At 43.6% G+C, this 21,785-nt stretch overlaps 1 protein-coding gene across 2 annotated transcripts in view; it reads left to right on the top strand.

Annotated features, from left to right (window-relative positions):
* The window catches only part of PAM (peptidylglycine alpha-amidating monooxygenase), a 780,628-nt gene extending 766,667 nt beyond the window's left edge, over positions 1-13,961 (top strand). For both annotated transcript variants that reach the window (XM_029572646.1, XM_029572654.1), the window contains one exon: positions 13,166-13,961. In XM_029572646.1, the coding sequence (XP_029428506.1) occupies positions 13,166-13,359 (194 nt within the window). In that variant the 3' untranslated portion in view covers positions 13,360-13,961. The remainder of the gene's footprint in view (positions 1-13,165) is intronic.
* The last annotated feature ends 7,824 nt before the right edge of the window (positions 13,962-21,785 follow it).

Below are 21,785 nucleotides of genomic sequence, written 5' to 3'. Positions count from 1 at the left end.
CGTTGGGGTTACCCTCACATATAGACCTCTTTGCGTCAATTCACAACCGCAAAGTAGGGAACTTCTGCTCTCTCACTCGCAGCCAACACTTTCAGCCAAGAGATGCTTTCTCCCTCTCGTGGGCCAGCGGTCTCCTTTATGCATACCCTCCACTTCCACTCCTTTCGAAAACTCTCATGAAGTTGCGAAGGAACAAGGGATTAATGATCCTCATTGGCCACGCCAGGTCTGGTTTCCAATTCTCCATGACCTATCAGTACACCGGCACATTCCTCTGGGGAAGGACCCGCTTCTGATCACTCAGAACAACGGCTGCCTTCGTCACCCCAACCTCCAGGCCCTCTCCCTGATGGCCTGGATGGTGAAAGGTTAATACTTCAACCTCTTACCCTTTCAGAGCCGGTTTCACGTGTCCTAGTAGCTTCTCGAAAGCCTTCCACAAGGCAGTGTTATTGTTACAAATGGAACAGGTTTATGGTATGGTGTACTTCCATGTCCATCGATCCCTTCACTTGTTCCACACCAAAGTTTTTGGACTATCTCTGGCACCTGTCAGAGTCAGGTCTCCAAACTTTTTCTATCAAGGTACATGTCAGTGGGGTTGCTGCCTTCCATAAAGGTGTCCGGGATGTACCTATTTCAGTACAACCCCTTGTAACACACTTTTTGAAGGGCTTGCTCCTCCTTAAACCTCCACTGCACCCTCCGGCCCATTCCTGGGACCTCAACTTGGTTTTGGGGCGACTCATGAAAGCGCCATTTGAGCTTCTCCAATCCTGTGATCACCGCTATCTCACTTGGAAGGTGATTTTTCTTTTGGCGATCACATCTGCTCGCAGAGTTAGTGAATTACAGGCCTTAGTCACCTACCCCCCTTATAATAAACTTCTGCATGATAGGGTAGTACTCCGCACTCACCCTAAGTTTTTGCCTAAGATAGTATCGGAGTTTCATATCAATCAATCCATTATACTACCCAGCTTCTTTCCCAGGCCGCACTCAAACCCTGCATATCTGCATATCCTTGACTGTAAACGTGTGCTAGCATTTTATCTAGACTGTACAGCTGCCCACAGGAAATGCACTCAATTGTTTGTCTCTTTCCATTCCATCAAATTGGGGCAGCCTGTGGGTAAGCAGACTCTCTCCTCCTGGTTAGCGGACTGTATTTCCTTTTGTTACCAACAGGCAGGCATTCTGCTTCAAGACCGTATTAAAGCACACTCTGTCAGGGCCATGGCAACATCAGTAGCGCACCTACACTCGGTACCGCTTGTTGACATCTGTAAGGCTGCTACCTGGAGCTCTCTCCACACCTTCACAGCCCATTATTGTTTAGACAAGGCTGGCAGACAAGATTCCATCTTCGGCCAGGCTGTGCTACGCAACGTATTTGTAGGGTTCAGGATGCCCTTTACCAAATTCCACCCCAGTTCTTGTGCCTGTTGCATGTCTTTGGGTATATTTGGTGCATTGCTCGGGCATCCTTAGCTCACCCATATATGAGGACTACCATCTTGTTTGTCCTGTGAGAAAGCAGAGTTGCTTACCTGTAACAGGTGTTCTCACAGGACAGCAGGATGTTAGTCCTCACGAAACCCGCCCGCCACCCCGCAGAGTTGGGTTCGCTTACGATTTATTTTATTTTTCGCATGTATTTTTTACTATAAGACTAGACTGAAGGGGGATCCCTGCTGGCTCCAGGCTTGGTGCTATGCTGGGCATACCCAGTAGGTGCCAGTCAAAGTTCTGGAAACTTTGACAAAAGTGTTCCGTGATTGGGCTCCATCCTGATGATGTCACCCATATGTGAGGACTAACATCTTGCGGTCCTGTGAGAACACCTGTTACAGGTAAACAACTCTGCTTTCTCAGACAGGCACACACATACACCTTTCCTCTAGTTTAGACAAGATCTCCCAGGCTACCACCTCTTCTGCTACCGGGCAAGATGGGATCTCCTGGCAGCTGTGAGGTCTCTTTTTTTTTCTTGGGCTGCAGGGCAGGATGGGATCACCTGGAGACTGTGGGCCTCCTCCACTTCTGCCACTGTGCAGGATAGGATCTCCCAGTGATTGTGGGGCCTCCTTTACTTTAACCGCTGGATGGGATCCCCCAGTGGTCATAGGCCTTCTGCAGTTTGGCCTCCAGGCAGGATGGAATCCCACGGCGGCTGCAGGTTATCAATTTAGTTTGCAAATAAAAGCCCCTGTATGCCCCCTACTGCCTGGCAGCCAGGGACCTTACCCTGGGTATGCCACTGACCACTTGGCATCTTGGCTGTTGGCACCACTAGCTCCTCTCCTCCACTACTGGATGAACTGTAATGAGAAATATGATCTTCAGGTTCAGAGCAGTCATCACTCCCTGGAAGAAAGTCTAAATGATCATCACTGAAATATGCTTCAAATGATGAATCACTGCTATTATCTGTGTAAAACAAACAAACAAAAATTTGATTATAGCTTCCGACATGCAGCTCTGCTTCCTTGACTCGTTGGACTATAGAAAATAATGGCATAATGAAATGTCAGAAATAGTACACTATTTCCCATTCACCATGAAGAATACCAGGCATGGCATTGCTTTGCCAAGTCAGAAATAGGACAGGATTCCCATCCACCCTTGAGAAATGCAGGCATAAAAAAACCTACATGATCATCCCTTTTACCCCATGGCATAGAAGCAATCAGAAGTATTTACTGTTGAGGCACAATCCATTATGCCTAAAATTATTTGTGTATAGATTTCTGCTTCTTTCTTGATTCTCCTTCTTTGCATGTACCATGGAAGCCCCTATTTACCTGCAAGAGGAAAGAATGCATGTGATTTTTTTTTTTTTTTTTTTTGCGAGGTCAAAGTGGTAATGACTTTGCTTCCTGAAATCAGAAAGGCGGTCATGAGGCTAATATCTTTCAATATGTTCAAACATTCAATGAGAGGAGATGAAGAAAATGTCTGACAGCAGAAGTAACTCTGGATCCAGATGAGATTAGTAGTTTAGAGACAGAAAAGCAATGTTTTCTTTCCTGCTTAAAAGCACTTTGCTTCTAAGCACAGCATAATAAGATTGAGGTTATAGTTAACTTTGAACACACCCTGACTGTTAGGTCACCAAAAAAATGAATATATTGAGTCATGCTTGGAGTGTATAACACACTGGTGTCAGCCAAATATATATACTCTTACACACACAGTCCAGACACAATTATAGTGTGATACATATGACAATGAATGAATTATTATTGGACCATCATACTAAGCACCCAGTCAACTGACCTTCATTGCTTTTTAAATAATCATAGGTCCCAATTGCTCAGTTTTTTTTTTTTTTTAATAAGTTTCATGCAAATAAAATATATAAACAACTTATCTTGCAGTAGCTGCTTCGTGCATTGTAATCCCAAGAATCCCAACATGCACCAAGTTTCAAAGGTTGATTTTGCATCAGGGGATTGTCATGTTCAAACTGTATACTAGAAGGAATGAAAATGACATAATAGAATACTAGCTTATAGCACATCACAAAAGAAACTGCACACACTGTTGCCTGCTTTTGCATCTCTTCACTGGGTTTTAATCCAACCCCAGAAGTTCTACCTTGCTTCTTATGACCCAAAGCCTTCATTATGGCCCAATCGTTGATTTTTTAGAGCATGATGTCATCAGTATCTAGTCAAATTTGCAAGGGTAATTGTTCCAACCAGAAAAATGGAATTTAATGATATCATCAGTCTCTGTTTGGATGTAATTTTAAATGAGTGAATACCATTCTACTTCAGCATTTAAAATAATAGAATTAACTGTATCAATCTAGAGTTGTTCCCTAAAATGTAATCTAGCCTTTGAGCTTTTTCACTCTGAAGGATTGATTTGCTAAATTATCCACCATCGTAGATCTGTAGAATCATGTGAAAAATCAATGCAATGGGGGGACCATAGGTGCTTGTAATTTCTTTGTAGATATACAGCTTTTGTGTTCAATCAGGGAAATTTTTATCATCCTTCTTGTGCGTCCAATATATAAAAAACCACATAGCTATTGGATGGCTATACCACCACTACTTTATTAGTCTGGCAAGATCCAAAATCTGGACGTTATTATGTCAAATGAGGGAACACCAATTGCACATCAAAAAACGTGGTGTACGCCATGTATGGTTTTTTATATATTGGACGCACAAGAAGGATGATAAAAATTTGCCTGATTGAACACAAAAGCTATATATCTATAAAGAAATTACAGGCATCAGTGGTCACCCATTGCATTGATTTTTCACATGATTTTACAGACCTATGATGGTGGATAATGAGCAAATCAGTCCTTCAGAGCAACAACAAAATTCAGAGGCTAGATTAGATTTTAGGGAACAACTCTGGATTTATACAGTTAATTCGATTATTCCACTAAGAGGTGGATCTTAAAGAAGTACGCGCATGCGTACTTTTGTTCGTGCAACCGGCGCGAACAAAAGTACGCTGGATTTTATAAGATACGCGCGTAGCCGCACGTATCTTATAAAATCCGGGGTCGGCGCGCGCAAGGCTGCACAAAATCGGCAGCCTGCGCGTGCCGAGCCGCACAGCCTGCCTCCGTTCCCTCCCGCTGCCCCCCACCTTCCCCTCCCTTCCCCTATCTACCCCACCCCCCAGCCCTACCTAAATCCCCCCCTACCTTTTGTTGTGCAAGTTACGCCTGCAGGCTGCAGTGCCGGGGGACTCGGGACCGCCCTCCCGGCCTGCCCCCAAACCATCACCACACCCCCGGACCGCTCCCTGACTCCAGACACGCCCCCGGACTGCCAACACGCCCCCCCGGACACGCCCCCTCCTGCCCCTTTTACGAAGCCCTGGGACTTACGTGTGTCCTGGGGCTTTGCGCGCGCCGGCGGCCTATGCAAAATAGGCGCGCCGGCATGCGAGTGCCCTGCTCGTAAATCCAGCAGGATTTACGTGCGCAGGGCTTTTAAAATCTAGCCCATAGTTTAAATGCTGAAGTAGAATGATATTCACTCATTTAAAATTAAATCCAAATAGAGATTGATGATGCCATTAAATTCCTTTTTTCTGTTTGGAACAATTACCCTTGTAAATTGGACTAGATACTGATGATGTCACACTCTAAAATAAATAAATAAAATAACAGTTGGGTCATAATGAAGGCTTTGAGGCATAAGAAGCAAGGTGGAACGTCCAGGGTTGGATTTGAAGCCAGTGAAGAGACATAAAAGCAGGTGAAGGTGTGTGTAGTTTCTTGTGTGATGTGTTATACGCTGGTATTCTATTTTTGTCATTTTCATTCCTTCTAGTATACTGTTTGAATATGACAATACCCTGATGCAGAATCAACCTTCAAAACACGTTGAGTTTCTTGGGATTACAATGCAAAAAGCAGCTATTGCAATATAAGTTGTTTATACATTTTAATTGCAAGAAAAAAAATTAGCAATCAGGACTTATGATTATTTAAAAAGCAATGATTGTCAGTTGACCGGGAATGTTTAGTATGATGGTCCAATAATAACTCATTCATTGTTATATGTATCACAATAAAATTGTGTTTGGGCATTGTCTGGAACAGTCATTCCTGGAACCAGAAGCATAAGTTTGATTGAAATACTTAGTGTTATGCAAGTCAACTCCTTATGGGGAAATCCATTCAGGTGAGGGTACAGCTGGACTTCTTGCATGGGTCCATTTAGACTCTACCAGTTTTTTAAGCTCAGAGGCCAAGCCATTTGTATAATTAAAAGAAACTTGATGGTATTGTGTACTGGGGAGTCAGTGACAAATACCTAAAAAAACCCCAAAATCTTGGAAACCAAACCAAACAACTTACTCATCTTTTAGACCTCTGTGGGATCCAGATGTTCCCCATAACCAATAGATGAACAGGGTATTCTCTTTATAGCACCCATATTTTGTGCTTGTATTTTAAAATGAGTGTAGAACACAATTAGCACAAACTCGAGAACTATCCAAAGGGGTAGATTGTCTTTCAGCTCTGAAGGTTACAGCTATCATAACACATTAGTGTTTTCTGTAACTTTTTGAAAGATATTAAATTAGAAAACTTTGCACTTTTCTCATACTAATATTCAATAAGAAACTTCACAAGTATCTGCGTGAAGTACAACTTGAGTTACATCCATTAAACCATAATTAAAAAAAAAGATCTATCCTATTGCCATTCCACAGCACAGTATCTCTTCCATCAATATATACTCCTTGCATGGGGTAGCTCCAAATCAAATATTTTCAAATTTTTCAACTTAAAAATAAGCAATGTCAGGATCCATTGTGCCACATGGTAGTACATTAGATTTCTTCTAGAAATTTTCTTTAAACAAATAAATCATAAGAGTAATCTTAGCCAGTTAACCCACAAAGGCAGCGGGTCTCCTCTTTGGATTACCTCTTTTTATCACATTTTCTTCAATAATACTAGATTGTAAACTCCATTGAGCAGAGACTGTCTCTTATAAGTATTTGTACAGTTCTATTTGAAGAATATTTGTATATAAAGTCCTTGTCCAAACTGACCAAAATTACTTCTGATGGCCCTAAAAGAAAATATGATATGAATAATATATATTATATAATGGTATGTTGGGTACAAATGCTTTTGAAAATACATCAGTAAAATAGACCAGGGGTGGTCAATCCCGGTTGCCTAGTTTTCAGTATATCCATAATATGCATGAGAAATTTACATACAGTGGAAGCAGTGTATGAGATCAATCTCAAGCACATTCATTATGGATATCCTGAAAATTGGGCTTGCTTGAAACTCTTGAGGACTGGAGTTGGCCTACTCTGAAATAGAAATAGACCAGATGGGTATACATCGAAGAGTGCTGAAAGAACTGAAAAATGAAAATGCGGAATTGTAAACTATCATTAAAATAGTCTACGGTACCTGAAGATTAGAGGGTTGCCAATATAATGCCAATTTTTAAAAAGGAATCCAGTGGTGATCGAGGAAACTACAGACCAGTGAGTCTGACATCTGAGCCAAGCAAAATAGTAGATACTATCATAAAGAACAAAATTGCTGAACGTATAGATAGACAAATAATTTAATGGGACAAAGCCAACATGGATTTAGTCAAGGGAAGTTTTGCCTTATGAATCTGCTACAATTTTTTGATAAAAATGAGCTAGTTGATGTAGTGTAGCTGTATTTCCAGAAAGCATTTGATAAAGTCCCTCAAGAGAGACTTCTTAGGAAATTAAAAAGTAATTGGATAGGGAGTAGTGTCCTGTTGTGGACTGGGAACTGGATAAAAGATAGAGTCAATCTCTGTTTTCTAATAGAGAAAGGTGAATAGTGGAGTGCTCCAGGGATCTGTTGTGGAACAACTGCAAATGACATGGAAATGGGAACAGTGGGTGATATGATCAAATTTGCCAGTGACACCAAATTGTTTAAATTTGTTAAATCACAAGAGGATTGTGAAAAATTGCAAGAATTCCATGCAAAACTTGGAAACTGGGCATACAAAATGGGAAATGAAATGTAATGTGGACAAGTGCAATGTGATGCACTTAGGGAAATGTAATCCAAAATATAGTTATATGATGCAAGATTCCACATTAGGCGTCACCATCCAGGAAGAGGATGTAGGTGTCATTGTTATGTTGAAATCTTCTGCTCCATGTGCAGCAGCAGTCAAGAAAGCAAATATAATGTTAGGCATTAATAGAAAAGGAATGGAGAATAAAACAGAAAATATAGTGCCTCTGTATCGTTCCATGGTGCAACCTCATCTTGAGTATTGTGTGCAGTCATGGTCACTACATCTCAAAAAAGATATAGCAGAATTAGAAAAGGTACAGAGAAGTGTGACCAGAATGAAAAAGGGGATAGAATGATTCCCCTATGAGGAAAGCCTAAAGAGGTTAGGACTCTTCAGCTTGGAGAAGAGATGCCTGAGAGGAGATGATATAGAGGTTTATAAAACTGAGTGAAGTAGAATGAGTAAACATAATCGGTTGTTTACCCTTTCAAAAAGTACAAAGTCTAGGGGACACACAATGAAGTTACTTAGTTGTACATTTAAAACTAATAAGAGACAATATTTATTTTTACTCAACATTTAATTAAGCTCTGGAATTCATTGCTAGAGGATGTGGTGAAAGCTGTTAGTGTAGCTGCGTTTAAAAAAAAAAGGTTTTGGACAGTTTCCTGAAGGAAAAGTCCATACACCATTATTAAGGTAGAGTTGCAGAAATCCAATATTTATCCCTGGGATAAGCAGCTTGGAATCTATCTACCCTTTGTATTTTGGGCAATATATAGAAATTATATTTCTTTTTCTGTCAAAAAGCCTTGTATTCTAATAACATCCAGGACAGATCTAATCATATTTTGAATCTTTGTTATACGATTAGCTGGCAAGGTGTGATAATATGACATATCAGTTACCTATCTTCCACCCTCTGCTGTTTCTTCCGTATGATCAGTCTTTCTCACCATTAATAATGGCAGCTAATAAAATTGAAGTTTTCTGGCAAATAAGATATAGAAATTTAGACTATGATAGCAATTAAGGACTTCAAAATTCATCTAGTTTACTTTCCTTCTGCAAAACTGCAGACCCTGCTTGATCACTGGTTTTCCCCCAAACTTCTCCACCACTAAAGATCCTTTAGGTTTAACCCATGCTTTCTTGAATTCTGATTTTTTTGTTGTTGCTGCCATAGCCTTCATTGAGAGGCTGTTCTATAAATCTCTCACCCTTTCGATAAAGAAATACTTCCTCATTTTGTTTCTAAATCTATGCCTTTCAGCTTCATACCATGACTCCTTGCTTTAGAACACAATTTTCATTGCAAGGGGCATAGGGGCTCCTTGGCACTGCACCCAGACATTGCGTGTTTTCTTAGAGGGGCGAAGCATCTCCGTCCTCCATTGCGTCATCCCTGTCCGTCCTGGAACCTCAATTGGGTACTCTCCGCGTTGTGCTCGTCTCCTTTTGAGCCCATCAAACAGGCAACCCTCAAGGATCTCACATTGAAGACAGTTTTTCTTGTTGCAATTGCTTCGGCACGGCGAGTCTCGGAGTTGCAGGCGTTGTCTTGTAGGGAACCGTTCTTAAGGATCTCCGATTTCGGGGTCTCCTTACGAACGGTCCCTTCCTTCTTACCCAAAGTGGTTTTGGCGTTCCATTTAAATCAGTCCATTGAGCTTCCCGCATTTGATGTCAAAGAGACGTTGGAGCCAAAGATGCAGGATTTGCGGAGGTTGGATGTCCGGAGGGCACTACTCCGCTATCTTGAAGTCACCAATCCGTTCCGGGTGACGGATCATCTTTTTGTCCTGTTCTCAGGTCCAAAGCGTGGGGGTGCAGCTTCCCGGACTACGATTGAACGATGGCTCAAGGAGGCCATTGGTTCAGCGTACATAGTACGGGGGAAGCCGGTGCCTGAGGGTCTCAGGGCTCATTCGACCCGTTCCCACGCTGCTTCATGGGCGGAATCTTCTCAGGTGTCGCCTCAAGAGATTTGCAGGGCGGCTACTTGGAAGTCATTGCATACTTTTACACGGCATTACCGGCTGGATGTTCAGGCCACCGAAGCCGGGGGTTTTGGAGAGAGGGTACTCCGCGCGGGACTCTCTGCTTCCCACCCTCGGTAAGTTGGCTTTGGTACTTCCCAGGTGTCCTGGACTGATCCTGGTACGTACAGGGAAAGGAAAATTAGTTTCTTACCTGATAATTTTCGTTCCTGTAGTACCAAGGATCAGTCCAGGATCCCGCCCGTGCTGTTCTGAAGAAACGGAGAGTCCGCTCGTTGTTTTCTGTCTTTATTCGGATTGTTGTTTTCGCTTTCTCGGTTGAGAGTTTTGTTCCAGTTGGGGGTTTTTGGAGTTGCTCCCCGTTGGGGATAGGTTACCTAGTTAGTTTTCCTGTCCTTTTGCTACTTTGACATAACGTAAGACTGAGGGGCTGTGACAGGCAAGTGGCCATATATGGCTGAGCCCGACAGATCTTGCTCTGTCTCCATCTACTGGTGCGGAGTCACAACCCAGATGTCCTGGACTGATCCTTGGTACTACAGGAACGAAAATTATCAGGTAAGAAACTAATTTTCCTTTAATACGTCTGCATAGCCATTCAAAACAAAACTGGTAATGGAAAAGTAGCATACGTTTTCAAGGTAGTGTACGGCTTTCCTTATTTAAAATAAAGAGAATAAGGATCAGTTAGGAGCTCAGGGCTGCACACTGCCATGCAGAGAGATCTGGCTTCGATTTCTGGCTCAGGCCTTCTGCAGTATTGACACTTAATGGTCTGATTTAGGCCTCCTGACTGCAGGGCATTGGAAGGAGCCCTAGCAGTGCAGGGGTTTTGGACAGTGGGTGATATGATCTGGAATTCATTGCTAGAGGATGTGGTGCAATTGCAACAAGAAAAACTGTCTTCAATGTGAGATCCTTGAGGGTTGCCTGTTTGATGGGCTCAAAGGGAGATGAGCACAACGCGGAGAGTACCCAATTGAGGTTCCAGGACGGACAGGGATGACGCAATGGAGGACGGAGATGCTTCGCCCCTCTAAGAAAACGCGCAATGTCTGGGTGCAGTGCCAAGGAGCCCCTATGCCCCTTGCAATGAAAATTGTGTTCTAAAGCAAGGAGTCATGGTATGAAGCTGAAAGGCATAGATTTAGAAACAAAATGAGGAAGTATTTCTTTATCGAAAGGGTGAGAGATTTATAGAACAGCCTCTCAATGAAGGCTATGGCAGCAACAACAAAAAAATCAGAATTCAAGAAAGCATGGGTTAAACCTAAAGGATCTTTAGTGGTGGAGAAGTTTGGGGGAAAACCAGTGATCAAGCAGGGTCTGCAGTTTTGCAGAAGGAAAGTAAACTAGATGAATTTTGAAGTCCTTAATTGCTATCATAGTCTAAATTTCTATATCTTATTTGCCAGAAAACTTCAATTTTATTAGCTGCCATTATTAATGGTGAGAGAGACTGATCATACGGAAGAAACAGCAGAGGGTGGAAGATAGGTAACTGATATGTCATATTATCACACCTTGCCAGCTAATCGTATAACAAAGATTCAAAATATGATTAGATCTGTCCTGGATGTTATTAGAATACAAGGCTTTTTGACAGAAAAAGAAATATAATTTCTATATATTGCCCAAAATACAAAGGGAAGATAGATTCCAAGCTGCTTATCCCAGGGATAAATATTGGATTTCTGCAACTCTACCTTAATAATGGTGTATGGACCTTTCCTTCAGGAAACTGTCCAAAACCTTTTTTTTTTTAAACGCAGCTACACGAACAGCTTTCACCACATCCTCTAGCAATGAATTCCAGATCATATCACCCACTGTCCAAAACATCCTCTGTCACCACACCCAGATCATATCACCCACTGTCACCACATCCTCTAGCAATGAATTCCAGATCATATCACCCAAAGTTCCCATTTCCATGTCATTTGCAGTTGTTCCACAACAGATCCCTGGAGCACTCCACTATTCACCTTTCTCTATTAGAAAACAGAGACTAAATAAGTTTGGTGAAGTGTCTAAATAAGTGGGGCATATAAAATAGTGCAAAATCCTTGAGTAGTTGCAAATGAGGGTGTATAGCACAGTTCCCAGCCTTGGTGTCAACTAAACTGGAAGCCTAAAGGAGCAGAAGGAAACTGCTGGGTCCAGGGAAAAAAAAAAAGGGTTAGAGGTAAATCTTAAAACAGTACACGCACGCGTACTTTTGTTGGCGCAACCGGCGCCAACAAAAGTAGGCCGGATTTTATAAGATACACACGTAGCCGCGGGTCGGTGTGCGCAAGGCTGGGCAAAATCGGCAGCCTGCACGCACCGAGCCGCGCAGCCTGCCTCCGTTCCCTCCGCTTCCCCACACCTTCCCCTATCTACCCCATCCCCCAGCCCTACCTAATCCCCCCCCTACCTTTTGTTGTGCAAGTTACGCCTGCTTGAAGCAGGTGTAACGTGCCCGCGCCGCCTCGGCATCTCCCGGCACAGGCTGCCCCGGACCACCCCCTGACCCCGGACACCCCCAGGACACGCCCCCAGACTGCCAACACGCCCCCGGACACGCCCCTCCCGCCCCTTTTACGAAGCCCCAGGACTTGCGCGCATCCCGGGGCTTTGCGCGTGCCGGCGGCCTATGCAAAATAGGTGCGCCGGCACGCAGGGCTTTTAAAATCTAGCCTTTAGTGTTCAGTTTTCCTGCCCTTACTGGACTGACCTTAAGGAAAAGTTAAGTTGTGAAAGATGAAGAGTTATTTAATTCCTAGGTGAAGATGCAAATTGTTGATCAGAGCATCAAACTCACTCTCTATGCCACAGCTTACCCAGTCGTAACTGGGCAGTAGTCACAGTAGTCTGGTTTTGTCTCCCTTATTTAGTTTATATACTGCCTTCCTCCCCGAAAGGGACCCAAACTTATGTATGTTTAAAAGTAGTAAAACACATTAACATTAAAAATCATCAGTAAACATAATAAAATACATCAAAATTGCATTATAAAAATACAAAATAAATCATTTATACTGCTGGTTACATCCCTCACTTCCACAAGTGGTGTGAAAAGCAGTATTTACCTGTCTAAACAATACTCCTTCTAAACATCCTAAAATACGTAATTCATTTCATCCTTATAATTAAAAATTAAAACACAATCAGAAAACAAACTTAGACCTCCATTATGTATTTCCTACTTTCTCACTTTCCTTCTCATTAGCACTTCAGTATCCATCTGCCTGCCAGCACACTCCAAGTACTCTATTTAAATATTGTGCAGATAAATCATTCAATCATTCACAGACCATAAGACGTGGCAGCCAAACAAGATGACCATGTGTTGAAAGGGCACCTAGAACTTTCCTGCCAAAAACAGGCAGGCCGCCCTGGTGCAGGAATCCAACCACTCTAGATTCTGATAGTAATGATGCACCCACTGTCGAGGCCTACAACTCTGCAAATCCTTGAAATGCAAAAGATCAGATACCAAAACTCAAAGCCAGACTTGTTGACCCAGAGGTGACTGAAGATATGGTGCTGGCCAGCAAATTAAGATCGATTCACAGTGAAAGGCTCTATGCAAGTTAGCAGTAATAGTAACAACCATTGTACCAAGTAATGTCTTGTTTTGTCAAACATGTTATGTTTTTACAGGTAAAGGCAGTGGAGGCCTAAACCTAGGGAACTTTTTTGCAAGCCACAAAGGTTATAGTCGGAAGGGCTTTGACCGACTGAGCACAGAAGGGAGTGACCAAGAGAAAGACGAAGATGATGGCACAGATTCTGAAGAAGAATATTCAGCACCACCACCACCACCAGCACCAGCACCAGTGTCATCCTCATCCTGAAACTGACTTCCAGTTCTGCGTTGAACGATTTTACCCATGAATGCCAGATTCATTTATTAGTAGCACGTTTAAGGTTCTGTATTTAATTGTAACTGTACTGGTCTCTGTGGACTATACATTGTCATGGTTTTCTCTTTTCTTTAAACCAGGAAAGGGTGTCACTTACCAGTGCCATTTCTGTCTTTCTGTGAACACCTAAATCATGAAAAGAATCATCTATTATTACATTGTTGACTTGAAAAATTAGCTATGTGTTTTGTAGACAAGTCCATCCTTTTGCTTTTAATCCAGTATTTTCCAGTAGCATTTTGGGTTGCCAATTTCTATGTTCTGTTGTGCCTTTCCTGTTCAGCATTCTAAGCATATTGCAGTACAGACACACGTGCCACATGAAAACAAAGCTGCTAAATCCTCTTCTATTTTTTTAAATCACTGCATTATTATATTGCATCCAGGCAAAGAAAGGAAAAGTCTCTAAAGAGTTTGCTTGTGTTTTTGGTGGTGTTTCTAGGATGTCTTCTTTTTTAGATGGTGATGCTGTTTAGAACACTATTTTCAGAAACTGAATGTACTTTGTGTAATAAAGTGTTCGCAGAGCATTAGTTGCAGAGTGTACTTTGGAGTTTTTACAGGTTGGAAAGGGTGTGCCCTTTTTTTTTTCTCAAATTCAACTTTTTAATGATAGATATACAGTATTTTTGTGCTCCCTTTTTAAAATTTTTCCACCAGCCAAAAAGGAGAAAAAGTGATTTTTTTTATTAAAGTTGCAAGATACTTTGTTATATAGCAGGAGACATAAGCAAGATAAGCAGTTTGCATAAGTGCATGAACTCAAACTATCTTTATGCACTTCAGTAGGATCCGTGCCTGTATACTGAAAATACAGGTTATTTAATAAAACACAATCTTAGCTAAAAGGAAAACTGTCTCTCAAATTGCATATGCTAATTAGTTTAGTGGATCAGTATAGGCAATTAAGGTTAGTTATTTTACAAACTTTATTTTCTTTAGTCTGTATTTCCATACAGTGATCACGCAGCTCTCAAACATTTGTTAGGTTATGATTTTAAAATGAAACACTGGAAGCTCAACATACATAGACAAACATTATTATTGTTCATTAATACAGGTCTGATAATTGCATATTATAGGGCAGGTATAGAATCATTTAGATCTGACACGAGTACATTTAACAATAATGTAATGCAGTAAGCACAGCTGTGTTTTCAGCTGTCCAAAATGATTTCACTCTTAGGCTGCTACTCCCATTTACCATAGAGGAGGTGCAAGAGGTCTGTTCCTTAAAGGTTAATCTGTTTTATCCATTATCATGTCTTATTAGCAAAATGCATGATGTCTTAAATCTGCAACTTTTTAACAGTATTAACTAAATTTATATGTGCAAAAATAAGGCATGATACATTGCAGAAGGATCTTGTGAGATTGGAAGATTGGGCGTTCAAATGGCAGATGAAATTTAATATGGACAAGTGCAAGTTGTTGCATATAGGGAAAAATAACCATTGCTGTAGTTACATGATGTTACATTCCATATTAGGAGCTACCACCCAGGAAAGAGATCTAAGCGTCCTAGTTAATACATTGAAATCGTTGGCTCATTGTGCTGTGGCAATCAAAAAAGCAAATAGAATGTTAGGAATTATTATGAAGGGCATGGTGAATAAAACAGAAAATGCCATAATGCCTCTGTATCGCTCCATGGTGAAAATGCACCTTGAATACTATGTGCAATTCTGGTTGTCTCATCTCAAAAAACATATAGTGGCACTGGAGAAAACACAGAGAAGGGCAACCAAAATAATAAATGGCATGGAACCCCTCCCCTATGAGGAAAGGCTAAAGATGTTAGGGCTATTCAGTTTGGAGACGAGATGGCTAAGAGGGGATATGATAGAGGTCTACAAAATCATGAAAAGACTTGAATGGGTAAATGTGAATCGGTTATTTACTCTTTCAGATAATAGACTAGGGGGCACGCCATGAAGTTAGCAAGAAGCACATTTAAAACAAATCAGTTAAAATTATTTTTCACTCAACGCACAATTAAACTCTGGAATTCATTGCCAGAGGATGTGATTAAGGCAGTTGGTGTAGCTGGGTTTAAAAAAGGTTTGGATAAGTTCCTGGAGAAGTCTATAAACTGCTTTAATTAATAAGGAATAGCCATTGCCAGTATTAGTACCTTGGGATCTATTTAATGTTGGGTACTGGCCAGGTACTTGTGAATTGGATTGGCCATTATTGGAAACAGGATACTGGGCTTGATGAACCCTTAGTCTGACAGAGTATGGTATATCTTAATTTCTTGCCATAAATTTGACCACTTTTATCATGAGTAAATGGACTTATCGCATTTCACTTTATCACAGTGTGGTTAAGCCAAGCAAGGTTTTGGAAATTTTATATAAAAACATACCAGAAACAAATAAAAGCAACAGGCCTGAGATTCAACACCATTTAGCTGGGTAGGTACCTCCCATACACACAAAATGGTAGAAAAGCTTTAATGAATCTGACCCTAAGTTTGAATTTAGCTGGCTAAATGGCACCATGTGAATATCCAGCTGCAGGGTGGGGTGGGGGACACTTGTTTGGCTAACCTAGGCAGATAAATGCAGATATTCAGTGTTCCCTGTACGTACCCAGATCAGTCCAGACCATGGGTTAAGCCCCCGTTCCAGCAGGTGGAGACAGTTCAGAATTCTGAGGCATGCCTATATAAGGACAGAACCTACCTCGGAACCCTCAGTAGTCAACTGTCTCCAGCAGCTGGAACATCTCACTCTCTCGGTTCCCTGTTTAGCTTGCCCTCTCTGTCTCCTCTTTTCTTTGGGGCAAGCTCACGCAAGTACCTTTTTTGTCTACTTCATATTAATAAAAAAATTTTAAAAAATTTGTTTTGAGAACTTTTCTCACTGACTGTGTTTAGGGCAGACACTTCTGTCTCCCTCGCTCTTGGGGTTCCTAGGGGGGCTTTGCCCCTTGATTATTATCAGCCTAGGTTCCCTTCCCGGTGACCTGTGTGGGTGATACTGGTGGTGCCAGTCCCTCTCCCCACTGCTGCCGTGCCCCGAGTGGTCTATTCCTCGGATGTGCCTTTCAGGGATGAATTTCATTCCCGTCTCTGTGATGTGACAGAAAAAAAGTTTTAGTTCTTTTTCCACAGAGCTTTGTTTTTCATACAGTTCTTTAAAAAAAAAAAAAAAAAAAAAAAGTAATAGAGAATATTTACTAAATTTAAGGCAGCAGTTTTATTATTTGAGGAGAGAGCGGGGTTCAATCTCCCGCCTAACTCCTCTTAATTACATCGCAGCTCCTGCTCTCATGCCGCGGCCATTGTGCTGCAGTGCTTGTGGAGAGTCTGTCTCCCGGCTCTCTCGTGAAGGGGTTTGTTCTCGGGGGGTGAGGGTCCCTCTCTTGAATCGCCAGCAATTAAGCCTCGGGGAAGGATTCCCCGTCGTGCTGCCAAGCCTTTTTCGTCTCAGGATCGCGCGGCTACGGCGGCCATGTTGGATTTTTTTTCTTCCTGCTTCTCCAGATGCAGGGGACTCAAATTTTTCCCTTTTTGCGCCCGATTTGAGCCCGGTTCACTCTCGGGGTGCTGGCTCTGACCCCCCCCCCCCCCCCCATAAAAAGTTCGGCCCGGGCCCGTTTTTCTTCGGATTTTGTACTTTTGATGCATGATTCATATCTGGCCTGTCTGCAAAGGGATATGGACCCCCTCCTATTGCCACCCCCCTCCAATTCCACCTAGGCCTTCCTCTGAGGAGGTTTTGGACCCTCAGGGCCTCGTTAGGGTTCGCGTGGTCCCAGGGGCCCCCCCTCCCGCCTCGGACCCACCCCCCCCTCCTCCTGTGGACCCTCACGATATTGGGGATGATGATGATTCTACTCCCCCTCCCCTAGAGGGTGATGATCCGCAAGTTCTGCGTTTATTTAGGCGGGAAGAATTGGCGCCTCTTATTCCCTTCGTTCTTCAAGAACTGGGAATTGACCCTCCCCCAGAGGATTCTGTGGCTGCAGCTATGACTCCAAACGCGGACCCGGTCCTGGCGGGACTTAGGGCCTTACCGCGTTCTTTCCCTTTTCATCCCATGCACCGCTTGCTCCGTCTCAGGGAATGGGAGTCTCCTGAGTCTGGACTTCGTGTTGGGAGAGCTATGGATAAGCTATACCCTCTTCCTGAGGACTGCTTGGACATATTAAAAATTCCCAAGGTGGATTTGTCTGTCACAGCTGTGACAAAGCGCACTACCATCCCAGTGGTGGATTTGACTGCTTTACGGGATATTCAAGACCGTAAGCTTGAATTTTATTTAAAGCGCATTTTTGAAGTTTTAGCTCTTGGTGTCCGAGCAACTATTTGCAGCAGTCTCATGCAGCGGGCAAACCTTAGGTGGATGCAGCACCCAGGACCTCCCGTCTGCTCAGGCTGAGCAAGCTGAACGTTTGGAGGGTGCTATTGCTTATGGGGCAGATGCTCTGTATGATTTGCTTCGGGTCCAAGCTAAAGCTATGGTTTCAGCGGTATCTGCCAGACGTCTTCTCTGGTTGCGCAATTGGTCTACTGATGCTTCCTCTAAGGCTCGGTTGGGCAATCTTCCTTTTAAGGATAAGTTGCTTTTTGGTGAGGACCTGAAGCAGCTTATTAAATCCTTGGGTGAAAACAAGGTCCATAAGCTGCCAGAGGACAGTCATAAACAGTCAAGGTCTTTTGTCCCGTCTCGTTCTCGCTTCAGGGGCAATCGCCGCTATGTCAGCAGAGCCCGTGGTTCTTTTCCCAGGGCTGCAGTTTCCAGGTCCCAGTTTTGGTCCCATTCCTTTCGTGGACGCCATGGTTTCCGAGACGGCCATCAGCAGTCCACTTCTTCTAAGTCTACCCCTCAATGAAATTCGGCCAGTCCATTCCTCCGAACGAAACTTAGGTGGGCGTCTTTCCATGTTTCTCGAGGAGTGGGCCAAAATCACTTCCGACCTCTGGGTCCTCGACGTGATCGAGCACGGCTACGCATTAGATTTTGCCAGACACCTGTCGGATCTCTACATCGTTTCCCCTTGCGGCCGCTTCAAGCGGCCTGCGGTTTGCCACACCTTGTTCAATCTTCAGGAATTGGGGGCAATTGTTCCGGTTCCAGTTCACGAAAGGGGCGCCGGCCAATATTCAATTTACTTCGTTCCCAAAAAAGGATGATTCGTTCTGTCCCATTCTGGATCTCAAAAGGGTAAATCAGGCCCTCAAGGTTCCCCTTTCAAGATGGAAACCCTGCGGGCGGTGATAGCAGCGGTTCGTCCCAGGGAATTCATCACTTCTCTGGATCTGAAGGAGGCTTATTTCCACATTCCCATTTGTCAAGAACATCAGAAATTCATTCGTTTTCAGATTCTAGGTCAGCACTTCCAGTTTCGGGCTCTCCCGTTCGGTCTCGCCACTGCTCCCCGCGTCTTTACAAAGATCATGGTGGTCGTTGCAGCAGCTCTTCGCCGGGAAGGAATTCTGGTCCATCCTTACCTGGACAACCGGTTGATAAGGGCCAAGTCCGCCGCTCTCTGCTCCCTTGCAGTAGACAGGGTTTTAGCCCTTCTCACGTCTCTCAGCTGGATAGTCAATTTCTCCAAAAGCTCTCTTTGACCCTCTCAACGACTAGAATTCCTGGGCGCCCTTTTCAACACTCGAGTCGGGAAAGTTTTTCTTTCGGACTCACGAACACTCAACTTGATCAATCAGTTGAACACTTTCATCATTCTCCCGCTTCCCACAGCGTGGGATTACCTCCAGGTTCTAGGAACCATGGCTTCCACGATCGATCTCGTTCCTTGGCCGTTTGCTCATATGCATCCTTTACAAACAGCTTTGTTGTCCCGTTGGAAGCCAATATCCGAGGACTATCAGGAGATTCTCCCTCTGTCCGCATCTACCATCGCCAGCATACAATGGTGGTTTTCCCCGGCTCACCTTTTCAAGGGAATGCCTCTTTTGACTCCCTCTTGGGTCATAGTAACGACGGACGCCAGCATCTCCGGCTGGGGGGCTGTCTGTCAGTCTCAAACCACTCAAGGGTTCTGGTCCCCTTCCCAATCTCGATGGCACATCAATCGCTTAGAAGCCCGAGCGGTTCGTCTGGCCCTCAGGTTTTTTCTTCCTCTGATTCATCACAAAGCTGTCTGAGTACTATCAGACATTTCCTCCACTGTAGCTTACATAAACTGACAGGGCGGATCTCGGAGCTGTCTGATGGCAAAAGAGACCAGCAAGCTTTTTCTTTGGGCAGAGAGACACTTGGATCGTCTGGCGGCTTCCCACATAGCGGGGAGGGAGAATGTTCAAGCCGACTTTCTCAGTCATCAGCATCTCGATCCCAGCGAGTGGGAGTTGTCGGACGTCGCGATGGATCTAATTGTGCGCAGGTGGGGTCCCCCTCACCTAGACCTCATGGCAACGCTAGCCAACGCAAAGGCTCCACGGTTCTTCAGCCCGTGGAGGGAGCATTGTTCAGAAGGGGTGGACACGCTAGTTCTTCCCTGACCCTCCGACGTTCTTCTCTACGTGTTTCCTCCGTGGCCGTTAGTGGGAAAAGTCCTTCAGAGGATAGAGCTCCATTGCGGTCCGGTCATTCTCGTGGCTCCAGAGTGGCCTCAAAGACCATGGTTCGCGGACCTGGTGAATCTCTCTGTGGACGGTCCACATAAGGAAATATGAAGAAAAACTAGAGAACAAATACAGCTAGTGTTATATTGGAGCTAATTTAAGAAAATTCCACATAGAAACTATGTTGTCTTCCCACATTATATTTACATTTCCCCCCCTGTCAGTTCCTTAGATATCAGGAGCGTGCATCCAGAAACAACCTAAGTTTTTCTGGAGAATTGAAGACATAGCTATTGTCCCCATGTTTAACCAGACATTTACATGGATATTTTAGATTGAATTGTAATCCTTTTTGCAAAGCTTCAACTCGCATCTCAATAAATTTCTTCCTACGCAACTGAGTTGTACGAACAACATCTGGAAAGATTTGTTCGGGATATCCATAAAAATCATTCTTTTGATGTTTAAAATGAGTTTTTAATACCAAATCTCTTTCTAAAGAGGAAGAAAATTGCACCAATAAAGTTGCAGGACGGCGTGAACAAAGGGTTGTCCCTCAACTCCATCAAGGTGCAACTGGCTGCCCTGGCCAGCTTCAGATCCAGGATGGACGGCACCAGCTTAGCGGCCCACCCAGACATCTCCCGCTTCTTAAAAGGGGTCAAGCACATTTGGCCACCTCTAATGTGGCCGATACCCCTATGGAATCTCAATCTAGTATTAGACTTCCTAGCCGGAGCTTCGTTCAGACCAACTCGCGGCCTGTCCCTACAGCTCCTGACCTTGAAGATGGTGTTCCTCGTGACAATCTGCTCAGCCCGTCGAATCTCCGAACTTCAAGAACTATCATGCCGGGAGCCGTTCCTCAGATTCACGCCGGGATCCATACAGCTGTGCACTGTACCCTCCTTCCTGCCAAAGGTGGTTTCTCACTTCCATCTAAACCAAACCATCTCGCTGTCATCTCCAGACAAGCATAAGGACTCTGAAGACTCACACCTTCTTCGCCATCTGAATATCGGCAGACTCCTAGTCCGATACCTCGAAAGATCGGAACCTGTACAAAAGACGGACCATCTGTTCGTTTTTCACAACGGGAAGAAGCAAGGGGAAGTGGCCTTGCGGGCAACCATTGCCTGCTGGATCAAAGAAGTAAGGTGGCCTATGTAGAGGCAGGGAAGCCTCCACCTCTACAAGTCAAGGCCCATTCCACAAGGGCCCAGGCAGTGTCCTGGGCAGAAACCAAGATGCTGTCACCCGCAGAGATCTGTCGGGCAGCAACATGGTCCTCCATCCACACCTTCTCGAGATTCTGCTGCTATCAGGAGCACACTATACCCATTGGTCCTGAGTCCATCTGTCTACACTAAGGAAAATGAAATTATCAGGTAAGTAATTTCTACAATTTACCTAATGGAAGGACTGGCCCTGTAAACAGAAAATAAAAAGTTAAATTCATCATACTAGAGAGGTTGGATGAGGATGGGTAGTAACATTGCTAGCAATAACAACCTGAGGGACCATGTTCTATTTTACTGTCATGAGGAGGAAACATTGATCCAATTACTATATGTGACTACAGCTTTAATAGCTACATTCTATACCTAGTCTTACTACTTTGTGTTTTCATATAATCCAAGGAAAGAAGGATGGTTTAGAGCAGGGGTGGCCAACTCTGGTCCTCAAGTGCCACAAACAAGGCAGGTATTCAGGATATCCACAATGAATATGCATGACATAGATTTGCATGCGTTGCCTCCATCATATACAAATCCATCTCATTCATATTCATTGTGGATATCCTGAAAACCTGGCTGGT

The sequence above is a fragment of the Rhinatrema bivittatum genome, chromosome 1, assembly GCF_901001135.1.
Source record: "Rhinatrema bivittatum chromosome 1, aRhiBiv1.1, whole genome shotgun sequence".
Lineage (NCBI taxonomy): Eukaryota > Metazoa > Chordata > Amphibia > Gymnophiona > Rhinatrematidae > Rhinatrema > Rhinatrema bivittatum.
The sequence above is the reverse complement of the archived record's forward strand: the minus strand, read 5'-3'. Positions and strand labels throughout refer to the sequence as shown.